Source organism: Pimephales promelas, chromosome 15 (genome assembly GCF_988280905.1).
Source record: "Pimephales promelas chromosome 15, fPimPro1.hap1.1, whole genome shotgun sequence".
Taxonomy (NCBI): domain Eukaryota; kingdom Metazoa; phylum Chordata; class Actinopteri; order Cypriniformes; family Leuciscidae; genus Pimephales; species Pimephales promelas.
In genome coordinates, this window is record NC_142783.1 from 27,955,711 (window position 1) to 27,971,505 (window position 15,795).

The 15,795-nt window shown below is 36.5% G+C and overlaps 1 protein-coding gene across 1 annotated transcript in view; it reads right to left on the reverse strand.

Moving 5' to 3' along the window:
* mboat2a (membrane bound O-acyltransferase domain containing 2a) overlaps window positions 1–15,795 on the reverse strand; it is a 57,016-nt gene that overhangs the window by 19,611 nt on the left and 21,610 nt on the right. Inside the window, exons 2-4 of the mRNA XM_039667961.2 lie at window positions 12,041–12,186; window positions 9,866–9,943; window positions 2,783–2,878 (exon numbers count right to left, since the gene is read on the reverse strand). Of these exons, the coding sequence (XP_039523895.2) occupies window positions 2,783–2,878; window positions 9,866–9,943; window positions 12,041–12,186 (320 nt within the window). The remainder of the gene's footprint in view (window positions 1–2,782; window positions 2,879–9,865; window positions 9,944–12,040; window positions 12,187–15,795) is intronic.

Consider the following 15,795-nt stretch of genomic DNA (forward strand, 5'->3'; position numbering starts at 1 on the left):
ACGTGAGAGCTTCCACTTCTATCAAACCAAGTTATTCAACATTTATTATTTATACAGCTGTATTGACCACATCTCCACACAGCTTCTCAAGGGTTGTGTTCACCTTGGTGAAAATAATTCTGATCCGCTTTGATCCAGAAGTGAAACTAGAGCCTGATCATTTTGAGGGTGAATGTAGACGCACCGGTGTGTATATAGTAACATGTTGTATGGTTTTAAGACTGCATGTTTTGTGAAGTTGAATGAGCATAGACATTTCAAAATAAGAGCCCCCGTCTATTTCAGGCTGTGTGTTCAATTTCCATGCAGTTATTATTTGCATTACACAAACACAAACTAGTTACAGAAACTATGTAATTTACTTGAATTTTCAATTAATTTAAAGTAAACTATTTTAGCTTATGTCTGTGATGCCCTGTCACAGGAAGGAAAGACTAAGAACATTATTTGAGGCATATTATTAAATATATATTTTACTAGTATCAGTGTTAATATATATATATATATATATATATATATATATATATATATACACACACACACACACACACACACACATATATATATACACTCACCGGCCACTTTATTAGGTACACCTGTCCAACTGCTCGTTAACACTTAATTTCTAAGCAGCCAATCACATGGCGGCAACTCAGTGCATTTAGGCATGTAGACATGGTCAAGACAATCTCCTGCAGTTCAAACCGAGCATCAGTATAGGGAAGAAAGGTGATTGGAGTGACTTTGAACGTGGCATGATTGTTGGTGCCAGAAGGGCTGGTCTGAGTATTTCAGAAACTGCTAATCTACTGGGATTTTCACGCACAACCATCTCTAGGGTTTACAGAGAATGGTCCGAAAAAGAAAAAACATCCAGTGAGCGGCAGTTCTGTGGGCGGAAATGCCTTGTTGATGCCAGAGGTCAGAGGAGAATGGCCAGACTGGTTCGAGCTGATAGAAGGGCAACAGTGACTCAAATAACCACCCGTTACAACCAAGGTGGGCAAAAGAGCATCTCTGAACGCACAGTACGTCGAACTTTGAGGCAGATGGGCTACAGCAGCAGAAGACCACACCGGGTGCCACTCCTTTCAGCTAAGAACAGGAAACTGAGGCTACAATTTGCACAAGCTCATCGAAATTGGACAATAGAAGATTGGAAAAACGTTGCCTGGTCTGATGAGTCTCGATTTCTGCTGCGACATTCGGATGGTAGGGTCAGAATTTGGCGTCTACAACATGAAAGCATGGATCCATCCTGCCTTGTATCAACGGTTCAGGCTGGTGGTGGTGGTGTCATGGTGTGGGGAATATTTTCTTGGCACTCTTTGGGCCCCTTGGTACCAATTGAGCATCGTTGCAACGCCACAGCCTACCTGAGTATTGTTGCTGACCATGTCCATCCCTTTATGACCACAATGTACCCAACTTCTGATGGCTACTTTCAGCAGGATAATGCGCCATGTCATAAAGCTGGAATCATCTCAGACTGGTTTCTTGAACATGACAATGAGTTCGCTGTACTCAAATGGCCCCCACAGTCACCAGATCTCAATCCAATAGAGCATCTTTGGGATGTGGTGGAACGGGAGATTCGCATCATGGATGTGCAGCCGACAAATCTGCGGCAACTGTGTGATGCCATCATGTCAATATGGACCAAACTCCCAGAGGAATGCTTCCAGCACCTTGTTGAATCTATGCCACGAAGAATTGAGGCAGTTCTGAAGGCAAAAGGGGGTCCAACCCGTTACTAGCATGGGGTACCTAATAAAGTGGCCGGTGATTGTATATATATATATATATATATATATATATACACATTATATATATATATATTTTTTTTTTTAACTCTTTTCTTGAAATAAATAAATATAAAGCCTAATGCAAGCATATTTTATTGAGATTATTGCAAAGCAGAACACAGTGATTTTTTTTCTTCTTATGTTCAGTCTATAGGTAGTGAGAATGTTGGGGTGCATGCAAGGCATCTTTTCACAACAGACACGGACACCCCAATGAAAACCCCAGTACTTATAGTTGTGAATATTGTAATTTAGGTTTTTCTTGTTTGTTTGTTTGTTTGTTTTAAACTGTCTTTTGAATTTAGTTTAGTTTTGGTTAGTTGTCACTACATTACTGTTAGGTTTTAATATGTTCAGTGTTTTCTAATTTCATTTTATAGTTTTAGTATTTATATAAATGATACAATACTGTTTTGGGTAGTAAAAGATTTTAATTGTTTTTGAAAGAATTATCTTTATTTTTATTTTATACAGTAAAACTGTAATGTTTTGTAATTTAAAATAGCTGTTTTCTATTTTTGTGGATTAATTATTTTTATATTTTTCAAGATTCTTTAATGAATGGAAATTACAAAAGGACAGCATTTACTTAAAATAGAAAAGTCTTTACTGGCAATCAATACTGATTAATTTAATCGATTTCATACTTGCGGAATAAAAGAATAAAAGATTACTTTCAACATAAAAAATTCTTACTGACCCCAAACTCGTGAAGAGTAGTGTAATCTAAACTAAACCAGAATAACTATAATCAATTTATAACTATATAATTTAATTTCTCAGCACAGGCAAGTGTTATTGCTATATAACAAGAGTTTCGTCTTTAATGCAGGAACATTTTGTAATGAAATTAAATTTTTGTTAGTTCTGGAGACATTCAAATTTATTTTAGTTAGTTTTTTTCCCATTATTATTGGAAAACATTTTTTTTTTTTCAGTTAGCAAAAAAGTGATAATGCAGTGCTAAAATAACTTACCCAGTGAAGTCAGCTGAGTACATGCCATAGTCAAATACAAAGATTCTGGTGACCTGGCAGAAACTGAGATATCCCAGCGTAACCACAAAGCAGTATCTAAAGAGAAGAAGGCAAACAAGGGGAAGAGTTAAAAAAAAGGCTATATTTGGTAAAACATACAACATAAATACTAGGCCTATTTCATTTCAGCAGTGTGTATATTGCGGGCACTATGCAAATATTAAGTATGCAAAAAGTGCAGTATACATAAACCACACAGTGAAAATAATTTACACTAAAAAATTGTCCTCCCATTTCCTGCTTGACAAATAAACCCCAAGTAATTTTAACATCCCTTTATTGGCTTACTTTTGGCAGTCTAAACAAATTACTCAGAAGACTGAGTTGAAATGTAAAATAAAAAATAAAAATGATAATAATTAATTAATTCTCTCACTGAATTAAACGTAGTTAGGTCATGTGACAATATCTTTCTGTTTAAAATGTTTACAATTTACATCTATTTTTAAGTATACAGTATATTTGGTGCAATATTCAGTAAACAGCAAATTCACAGCATCATCCAAATAGACAACCAATTTTCATTGGAAAGACATTGTCCAATTACAAATATTTTTTGTGGTTCAATAATTTCCTTACTATATACTGTTTTGATTTCACTTCACTTAATAAAAAGACAAAGAGACCAACAAAACTAGTCAAATAATAAATATTCAAATACATTCCGTAAGTATTTGACTCTGATTTTGTTGGTTAATTTCAATTTAGCAATTGGCGCCATTATCTTTAAATAGCCCGAGGCCCCACTTGGCCGATCTGATATTATACAAGCTAATTCATGCAAGTTATTTACATACTACAACAAATTTCTCGTGCCAAGACTCATGCCATGACTTCAACTCAGCTTATTAACATCCTCCCACAATCTGATAAGGATCGCTCTTTTATTCAGCGCTGAAAGTGATCAAAGACCCACTGATGTTCAGCAGGGCCTCAGTTTGAGGCAAAAGCCTCCCACTATCAGCCGCACACAGCTGCAGAACGTTTGGTATGCTGCATTCAGGTTTCTGACTCAAGCAGCCAAGGCCCCCGATTCCTCACTAGGAAACAGTTGGCAAATTCTTGGCAATGTAGTTTCTGTCTTTGCCTCAAACAAAGCCAGTTTAACATGTCTACAGTCCCACTCGCAGTATTCAGAGGCGGTGCCTGCTCGGTCTCAACACTAGGCCCTTCATCAGAGCTCTGAGCAGCACTGTGTGTACTAAGAAGACCTTCTGTTTAAGCATTCTGTAGGATGATTGTGTGGAGGTTGCACAGAGAACATTGTACAGTTAGAAGATGAGCTGTGATTTTCAATGTAGAATGGTGGTGGGTCAGTCAACGGGACATATGCATACCAAATCCAAAGTGTATAACGTATTATGCCAAACATGTCTGGACTGTACCATTTTTAGTGGATTGTAGTGATGTGCATCCTTGAATGCTATTTTTGTTCAGTTAATATTGGCCACAACCGCAAAAAAAAAAATAAGTTTGAGATGTTTCTCTATTAACTTGTTCAATAATAATGAATTTAAAGATAATGGATGCAGATGTGCAAGAAAACGACTGTTTACATCCTACAAAATTATGGTATACTGCCTCTAAAAGCAAGATAGACAACACGTTTTTTGCTTCTACTTCTGTGCGCTCTGAGAGCCAAGTCATTTATTATATATGGAAATTATTATATACAGTAGTTGCGTTTCCATTACCCTTAAATTTAACATATTATGGCAAAAAAAGATTTTACGCTTGCATGAGGTGGTTTTTCAGGTCACTTAAAGGGATACCCAAAAGGGATACTCCACCCAAAAATGAAAATTCTGTCATCATTTACTCATCCTGAAGTTGTTGCAAACCTGTATGAGTTTCTTGATGACAATTTTTATTTTTGGGTGGAGTATCCCTTTAAAAGTCTATAATTCTTTAAAGATGGGCTCATTGGTTTGGCCAGAAAATAAGATTTCTTTATTAAACTTATAAAAGACAAAAGAATTACAGGAATACTGGATTCTAAACAAAAAAGAAATGTCACAATTTATCAAGACCTCGAAGCATGATTTTTGGAATGACTTATCGCAAGAGGAAAAAATGGGTTAATGGAAACGCTGTCATTCAGAAATATTTTTTTTTAGGGTCGGGACTCGATAAAAAAAAAATTAATCTAATTAATTAGAGGCTTTGTAATTAATTAATCGAAATGAATCGCATTTTAGATTTTTTTTCACATGGATTTTTAGCATACCATTGAATAATGACTGAATACATAAGCTGGGACTGAAATGACTGAAAACACCTGGCTAGTGGATTCTCCTACTTTTCTTAGTACTATTTATCGTCAGTTTATCAGGAAGTGGTGATTTTTGAACGGTGCTTTATCGCAAATGTTTTATGCGATATTCCAATTTTGCGCATAGGTTAAATTAGCAACTTTGGATGCAAACATACATAGCTAGAAAAAGCTCTGTTTAGTTCCGGTCTCCATGGAGCCTCTTCATGGGTTCTGATTGGTCGGCTGGACCTGGCAATAATCCGAAAACAAATATACAGCGAGCCCTTATAGTCAATATATTGAAAGTGCAAACTAACTTTCTTAAAACTAATTTAAAAGTGATCTGTGCACACAAATCTTTTCACAGTCACAATGTCTTTCAAGAAAACCCAAAACAAAGCCAAAAACAAACAAAAAAGAAAACAATGCATTTAAATAAGAAATTTACATATTCATTTAAAACAGAATTTTAATTAAATATACAGCCATCTCTATTCAAAAAAGTGTTGGCTCCTTGTATGAAAAAAGTTCAATTCCAAAAAGTGCCATGTTGTGCATAACGTGCATCACCTATTGATTTTTTTCAGCCTCTTTCCCTTGAGACAGTTTCCACTGGATGGCATAAACTGCCTTTCAAGGACTCACACTCTACAGTAGCCCTTCTATAAATATACATTTATACTATTCATCTCCAATAAGACAGACAAGAGCTCCAGTGACCCGTGATGAGGGCAGCTCTCTCTCTCTCTCTCTAGTTCCATTTTCATTTGGCAATGACCGCCGCACTAAGTCTCAAGATGGTAATTTACAAAGATGAGACACAAGGGTGAGGTGTTATCAGCAGCTGTTAGATGGGGGTCTTGTCTCCGTCATAAAACCCTTCTCTGACATGCCTGAGTGGAAACATATTAAAGCAATAAATCAGCATAAAAATGTCATTTTTAATGAAACGGGCGACAGTCACACCATTGTGCAACAGAACAAGACCTGTGAGAATGACCTTTCACCAAAACTCTTTAATTCTCAGAGCAGAATTTAAAGGCACACGGTTATAGAGGGTAGTCTGGTGTTGTGTATGACTTCACATATTTCACGAGGCTGAACGTGAAAGCAAGACCTCTGTATGAAAGCTTAACATACTCCATTTAATCTGTATATTAGGTTCTTAAACTCTCAAAGAATCAAGCTGTCAATACATAGATATCCATTAGAGCACTATAAGCATATTCACACACCAACAGTGCTGACGGTCACCAAGTGACGGCTGGAGTTGTCTGCCAAGTTGTTTGCATTGCCAGTCTGCATTTTTAAGTATTTGCATAAAAAACCCTGAAATTTGCTGTGACACCAAATATCAGTCACTCAAGTTGCCTAAAATCAAATGGCCTGTTTACACTTGGTCACTAATGCAGTTTCTATGATAGGATAGCTATCCAAAACGTGAAAAAACCAGGTGTGAATGCCCTCGGTAACGGTTTGAGATGGATTTAAATCCGATCATTCAAACCACATCCTGAAACGAAATTGGAAAAACTTGTGGCTGTTGAAACCACATGTATATTTTAAACCTCCCAAAATAGTAAAAAATTAAACGTGTGTAGGCAAATATGACAGCGCAACTGCAATACCTATCGCCATTCATATATGGCCCACCACAGATGCAAACTGCCCCAAATGAAACTGAAAGTTTACTGTGACACACTAAAGCTCAACACACACTTATCTTGATTAAAAGTAGTGGGATTGTAAGGTAAGGTTAAAAACTGGGATAACAACAACAACAACAAAAAGACTGACCTACCTCTTGTTACCACAGCCACAAAGCATCCACGCCCTCAGATCACTTGGACGTGGTGACAAGGGGTAAAAACGATATAATACTATTCGTTTTCTCACACAAACCGCTCGTTTCGTGTCTTAGGCCATCAATGTGTACTTACATTTACGAGTCATTAAATCATTTGGACTTCTCTGGTGATAGACCTCCATTATATGACTGATTGACAAGAACGGTTTGACCAAAAAATATCAAAATTGAAAATACTGTGGAAACAGACAACTACATCTTGGATGCCCTTGAGTTAAGCTAAAACATATCAAAAATCTATTAACTATCCCTTTAATGCCAGAGAAGAGAGAGTGTGTATGGAGTATTGAGTATTCAGTTTTTTTTTATATAAGAAGTGTTTGCACCATCACGTCAGCAGCTAATCTATGCCAGTTTTATTGTTACTATGACTTAATGACTCCAGTAATAAACCAGTTAAGTAATGTGAGCCTCCCAAAATAGATACTTCTGCTTTTTCTGCAAACACACACACACAAATAAAGTGGTTTTCCACCCCTGTTTTTCAATTTCCCTTCATCCTTTGCTTTGCCCTCTCATCTCCCCTGAGCAGTGGACCATGGCTTCACTCTATTACTGACTGATCGTCTCCTGGAGTTTCAAAAGGTCTGTTCTGTGGCGCTGCATCCCTAATGTGCCCTCTGTTCTCACTGCAGGGAACAGGGCCGGTCTATGTCTCTATCATCCCCACAGACTCCTGCACAAGTTCATCTTATCAGTCTTCGACCATTTACAAGTTGCTGCTCTTTACCTTCTTAACAACAAACAGCCAAGAGAAAGAAAAAGTGACTTGTTTCATAATCGGTGCAAACTACAGATTACTGTGACCTGAAACATTATCTTACATCTAATATGAAACGTTCACGGTTAAAAATACGTTGTTTCAAGGTCTAGTTTATCAATGAAAAGTCCACTAGGTTAAAGGAATGGACTGGGTTCAATCTATTAGATTGTAAAAATCACAATCTATTCAGGAGTGTCCTTTTGTGGTGGAATAACTGTTGTAGGTGGAGAGTTATGGTTATTTGCAACAGACATAATTCACATAAACCATAAAGCAGTTACACAAAAAAAGAAAAAAATATCTTGTTAAATTTACGATAAAAAAGCTGGCGTAGTTGCCATAAAATTCCCCGTAAAAAAATGTTATGGGATGGTACTATGCCTGCATATTTTACAACTTATAACCGTGCATTTTATTAAGTGATATAATGTTAATATACCGATATACTTGAACAAATCAAAATCTGTTTTTACCTTAATATACCAACACAAAACAATATCAGGGTAGCACATGTGAAATTGAAATAATACAATAAACATGTAATAACATCAACTAACAATTAACTAATTACTGATCACAAAAATAAGAAGAAACAAAATTAATTATATATATATATATATATATATATATATATATATATATATATATATATATATATACATATACATATATATATATATATATATATATATATATATATATATATATATATATTTTTTTTTTAATCATATTACATGATGTGTCATGCAGGGATTTCTGGGAATGAATCTTTACCGTTTTTAGTTGAAAAACAAAAAACAAAAGTTGAAAAAAAAAAAAATGACAGGTTTTTTAGAGAAAACCTGCATATGATACAATGTTTTGAGTTTTTCTCCATATTTGGTAAGTATAATATTTGGTATTTTTTACAGTGTACGTCATTTCATGTTTTTTCGTACTCGTGCAAAAATCTGATTAATGGATTTACATGTTCATAACATTAACTTTACAAAGACATGTTTGTTAAGTAGGAATGCATTGATATTAAAATAATTATTTTTTTATGTCACAGCAGACAACCAATAAATGGCAGATATTAAAATAAACTACAAATTAATTTGAGCAGCACAATATTACAGTATGAAAAATTCTTATTAAGATTTTCTAATATATATATATATATATATATATATACACACATTCAAAAGTATTTAGGGTTTTTTTTTTTTAAAGATGAACTCATAAGGAGCGTTAGAGGATGGCAAATGGAAACCAAATGTAAAAATAGGGGAAATGAGAATGCACAATCAAATATCCAGTATTGATGTTTGCTGGTTTTCATTTTTTTTTTCTTCAGAGGAAATAACCAAATGTTAGGTGGTGTATTGAACCCAGAACTATACCTGCTACGTGTTTAGTACACGTAGACAAACTCCTTATATAATAAATATACAGTTATGCAAACATCTGGGCAGGAAGCCAATGGTCAACTTGTCATAATGACCTTTTTTTTACTATCTGAAGTTCAAAAACCATGCTGGAAGGCCTTTTGGCTGGATGTTCAGATGTATGTGCCAAGGTCAGGTGACCTAACACAGTTATCTAAATCTTTCAGATATGGGGAAATCAGATGTCACTGCTATTTAGAAATTTGAAATGAAATCATATGATTTTGTCAGTAGTTTCCTTGTTTTTTGTTGCCATGACCTAGGATTCAGTACACACACTACACATTAGTGTTGATGGTTGGTTTGTAATAATAATCACTATTGAGCAGCACTGGTTATTTCTGGTACCGCCCTGAGCAGCAGTGCAAACCACATAGTCCAGCACATCCACTCATCTGACCTCAGATCAGAGGTAGCCGTCACTCAGCATACAACTTGTGGAAACACTGATGAAAACAGACTCTCACTCGTTGCCCCGGGGCTGTTTACTCAAAAGAATGAAAAGGTTGTGAGAGAGCAGCATGGATTACTCTTCAACAAACCAAACGCTTAGACGAATAGCTCGGGCATATTGTGAACTGGATGGCTTGATGACTGCCGTGACACCGTTGAGAACACTGTTCAAAGTAATACATTTTTGATTTGACATGAGGTTGTTCCTGTTCCTGAAATCAGGGCCGTTGATGGTGTAGGGAATTGAGAGGTCACTCACTTGTGCATGTGTTCCACTCCTGTGAAGATCATAACACCGTAAGCAAGACCGCTCTGTACCAGAAAATGTAAGGCATACCTGAAATGAAGCACAAGGAGAAGAGGATACCAATAAAACGAGTATGGAAACTGTGAAAGTCAGTTTGAACAGGACAGAATTGCATTTCTGAATAACATAAGACAGACAATCCCATATAACCCATGTACAAATCCCAGTAGATCAGCAGTTTCTGAAGAACTCAGATCAGCCCGTACCAACCACCATGCCACGTTCAAAGTCCCTTAAATCACCCCATTCTGTAGTTTGAACTTCACCAGATCTACATGCCTTGAGTTGCTGCCATGTGACTGGCTGGTTAGATATTTGCGTTAATATATATATGCTGCAGTGTGCCATCCGGGGTGTTTTCCTATCACTCCAATGACCCTAAGCATGACAAGTGGCCAAAACAGGCTTATAACGGAGTTACTGAATGATATCATTGCAACTTTGACTAAATCAAGATAAACAACTTAATAAATGAATTACATTGTCTACGCTTTGTTCATCGCTTGCTTGCACTGCATGTTTGGTTTTACGTTATCTATATTGCAAGAGGCGCGACAACTAGCAAATCCAAAATAACTCTAATGTGTGCACAACATGTCTAACAATGCTGAACAGAAAGTTGTCACAAAATTTAGTAGACCTACATAAAAGGCTGTAATCGACGCTATCCAACAGAAGAAACAGGGTGACTACATTTCTTCCATATGGAATTGTTTGGATTGTGACAAAAGTGGGCGGTCTGTACCAGAATAGAGCAAGAACAAGCTTACACAATGCCAATGCAATGGGAAAAAGAGAATTTTCTTTGAGGGATGAGGCAGAAACAAAAGATGAGCATTTTGCTTTGCAAAAACATGTGCTGATGAATCTCACAAAACAACACCTGGAAGAAAATTAATGAACTGAATGAGTGGACAGTGGAATGAGTGTGTCGATAGCATATCATCTCAACAGAACAGCTGACGGTCTAACCGGGATGGGAAACCCCCTCACACACTGCCACACAAATATAGAAGGCATTTGCTTGATTCAAACAAGTACCACACATTAGCGTCTGCTATATCTTGGTAAACGTCTTCTTGCTGTCATGTTCATTGCATAAGGACTTCCTGTTTGATTTGGGTAGACTGACCTTTGCTCAGAGAGCTGTGTAATAGACTGCTCCCTATGGTCAAATGTCTTTCAATAAATGCAAGCTTGAGCATGACTCCACACTAACGCAATTTGTCACACTTTCAGCTTGTGACAAAAAAGTGATTTGATTAACTAAAATAAAGACAGACCAAATTGACATAATGTTGAGGTCTAAAAATGCTTTTACTTTGCACTTTTTTCATTTAGTACAAAATACAGTAAGTGCAATTGTTTTATTACAGGTTTTCTGAAATGTTATGTTTAAAAATGCAAAGGTATTATTTAATTAATTAAATAAATATGCACTGATTTCATACAATATCAGAACAGAAAATGTAAACATTGGATAAGGCCAGGTTCAAAATTATGTTTCATCTGTTGACATTGAGTTAAAGTTTTTTACAAATGGGATCTCTTTTTATTGTTCTATAATCAGAAAACACTCCATGTTTTCAATGTGGCTTCCAACAATTTAATCCCAATGTATATTAATTCTTTAAACTAAGGTATGAAGAGTATTTTTGTTCGTCATTTTGTAACCAAACATTTGAAAGGCTTTGGAAAAGGTGGTTGGTTTTCATTAAACTATTAAACTCAACATTGAAAATACAAATAGTACCAATGCATACACATGTTTTACCCGTTAACTATCAACTCCTTCCATGCATTTCAATGCAGTTATGTTAAACTCTAATTTAATTTGAACTAACACACACAGCAGCTAAGTTGCATGGTTCAGTCCTGACAAACCAAACCAAACCAAGTGAGTTCTTACAATAATGGTGTGTGGTTATAGAAGTGTACAGATCAATAAAAAGAGGAGAGCATCTCTCAGTTTCCACCATGCAGTGCACAGCGTAGCTTCAGAGGAGACTCTGGTCTTCTGCCAGTAGTCCATAGCCTCATTATAAGCTGAATGACTCACTAACCGACTATCAATTTTAGATGCTATAATGGATCTGAAATATATGAGGGAAGCAGACAAACACTCACCAGCCAAAGCAGAAGAGGGCCAAATAGAAGCCCAGCAGGGTGGCAACTACATGGCGGATGAAGGGACTTGTCTTACTAGGGTGCAGGTAGAGTCTGAACCAGAAAGCCGTGACCAGGGCGAACAGCTGGCACACCACAAAGTTCACCTGATGAGAGACACAGAAGGTTCATTGTGAGGTGCTCAAGAAGAAAATTCAGAAAGCAACACAACTTTCAATCAAACTCATCTTAATAGAGACCAAATCAATTAGAAAGGTTCTTCAGACAAGCCTAGGTCTGTGACCTAAAAAATAAACTAAAATACATTATAGGATAGGAAAATCAAAACTAATCTCCATTTGAACTTCAAATGTGTGTCTTCAAGTACATCTGGATTATGGCTTAATGCTGAATTTAAAGTATGTTGACATGAACACAAGATAAATGCATTTGTGAAGAGGATAGTTCATGTCAGTGGATGAGAAGAGGGAATTACATCATAACAAGCTCTCAGAACAGGGCGGGGGAGGGCATCACTGTTCGGCTGCCAAGTTTCAGCTGTTAATTCCTGCTAGTAAATACCATAACTACAACATTACGTAGCGAAAACAGCATGACAGATGATTTCAAAAGCATCAAAGCTTCCTTCATCAAAGGCATATACTACTTAATATCCAGTATAGCAAAACAAGTACTTTCAGAAACCCTTCCATACATCCGCTCAGCCTTTGCAAGACACAATGTCCTTTGAAATTGGATTTTGTGACAAGAAAGCTTGGATTTTTCTTCATGCCCAACCACTCTGCAAAACTATTTCAAGTGATAAGAAAAGAAACAGCATGCAGTTCACAAACCAATGAAAGTGTTTTCTCCTACATGATGTCACTGTTTACTGTACAAAGTCACGTTACAGTCTTCTGTGCTTTATACGGATAATCTGCGGAGTTGAATCGCTCACTCTTTCTTTAATTTCAGGAATATTTTACTTATGCAAGATAACCCTTTTTTGTGAGCTATAGTGTAATAATCAAACCAATACAGCACGTGTATGGTGGCACACTACACAGATACAGAAATACTAGAGCTCAAGATCCTGATGATAAATGAGGTGTATATGTAGTATAATATGCAAAACAGAGAAATAAGCATTTAAATCCAAACCCTTCCCAAGCATCGCAAGTATTAATCAGGAGTTTCTCACTGATCGTGGGTGAGAGCAGAGAAACGCTTGTCCATTACCTAATGGACAGTTTATATCAGTGTTTAAGCAGCTTTTCTGCCATTGTGGAAGCTGATGAGGCGCTGGTTATGTTCGGGATGGGATGATAGATGTATACAACTTACTGAAATACTGGCCACTATAAAATTTCTGAAATAACCACAGTTAAATAAGGGCATGAATCCCCTAAATTATCATTGTGTGTTTGTATGGAATGTGACTTAACAATGGCCTGTGTGCTTTAGGTATTCAACTTTGGCTATCGTGACCAAAGTAATATTACCGGCAGCGACCAAAGCCTTTTTTAATCAGATCAGTATCGACAGAAGCGTTGTGTTTTGTATTGAAAAGCTGCTTCACAGAGTGCCCTTTGGGCTTGGCTCGTAACGCAATCCAGTTTATGGAGCTGTTAAATATGGGTCACGATATTTTTGACTTGTAAAGCTTTTGGATCTTTTTAGGTTTATTTTGGGCTTGATGTTGTTTGTGTTTTTTCTGGCAACCCAAATGAGTCAAGGCTCAAACCTCTTTCCCTGTTTGCACCGCACACACAGGAGACACATCTCTAATGCGCGTTTAAATACGTCATTGACAACTAGTTGCTCAGTTCGGTTCAGGAAAATATCCCATGGAAATAATCAAAAAAACTGTTTTAAAAATATAGTATGCTACATTGTTGACACCCACACCTTGGTTAACTTCAAATTCAAGGACCTTTCAAGGACTTTTCAGGTCCAATAGCCTCAAATTAATGTACTTAATGTCCAACAACAAATGGTGAGGTACCATCTTAGTAGTTGTGTCGTGCGAGCGTGAAAGTCATGGCAGCGTACAACACAAAGAACCTCATGTGGGAGCCCCTTAATGTAACATGTGTACACGCGTAACTAACGTAAATCAAGCAAACTAGTATGAATAGGCCACGAAGTGTTGGCAAAATAACACATTAGCGGAGCGGAGAGAATAACATGGATTTTTTTCCAGAAAACTTCTTGCAGAAAATAAATTCAAGCACTTTCAAGGACCTGTATCTATGCACGTTTATTTTCAAAAAATTTCCAGGTCCTTTCAAGAAGGATTTCAAGAACCCGTGGGAACCCTGATTGGATCACAATGTGATCGCAATTTCACATGTTTAATTCAGAAAGATTTGACCATTTATCACATCTGTTTATTAACTTTTATCTAAAAATGTCTTCTAGTTTTAGTCAATGAGATTTCAGTTCATTCATCACTCTTGAAATGGAAGGTCGATTCAAGAGCATTGCATTGTGTGATTAAACTACAGCACATTTAGCTGAATATAGAAGGTCATACAGGTATTGTTTGTTTATACTCAAACAGAAAATATGCAAGTGTGCAAAATATACATATTACAAAAACAAACCGAATAGCTATTTTTAATATATCCTCAGCTGTGGAGCAACAGACACATTATTTCTCCCTGCTGCTCAGTGGCCTTCTGTCTAGCTCTCTTGAGTGTGTGTGTGTGTGTGAGAGAGAGAAAGAGAGAGAATGTGTGTGAGATAAAGCAAGAGTGAGGTCATCTTCATGTGCCTGCTGCCATGCAAATGAGCTCCAGCTCAACAAAGATACAATCCGTCACCAGCTTAAAATAACTCCGCCTTCCCGACTCCGCACTGTTTTATTTATCGCTCACTCTCCATTCATTTTACTCTAGTTTAGTTCCCTTATTCATTTTTACTTGACAAGGACAAAGCATGTCCATTACAATAAGCATGGCCCATTCCATCACAGTCTCCATCTGAAACAAGGATGTTTGAGTTTGAGCACTTTCAGATATTTTACGCCGGTGATTGATTATGCTACTTGTTTTGTTTTCAAACCAAGCTTTCATTTCAATGGCAGATCATCCGACACATTTGTGCTGTAGACTGACAATTAAAAAATAGAGACAGTGTGTTGCAAAAATCATATCCCCTTGCAGAATCCTCAACAAGGCATTTCTATGGCAGAGTAACTATATTCAGTATTCTAACTATATTAGAAATGACAGAACATTGCTTTACAGAATCTAAATCGTTGAATTAAACATTTAATTCTTGTTTTTTGTGTGTTTTCAGTTAGCCTTTAGTTAGTAATCTAACAGCTATAGCCTTTGAACATGTGTTTCACTAATAGTCAAATTAAATATTGAAATAACTTCAATACCAAATACCAAAAATAAATGAATCAATAAAAATTCATTGGGTGATACAATTCTGCCATGGACAACAACAGAGTATAACTTAAAGGGTAATTCCACCATGTGGAGACATATGTATTGAAAGTGGGTCATATATGTAGTAGAATAGTATAATAAATTTCTAATTTGGCCGACTTGGCCGATAAAAGGCAGAAAATGGTTAGAATTTGCGTGTGTGCGCCTCATGACACCGAAATGTTTGTTCTTATTCGGTCTGGTTATTACCGTTTACGTCTAAACCTGTTCCCTATTGGCACCGCGTTTCGGTACCCAACCCTATCCATAATGCATCCGTCTGCTATATTCAGTACCTTCGTCCATATTTTCTAAAAGTTTCTGCCAGTGAAAACA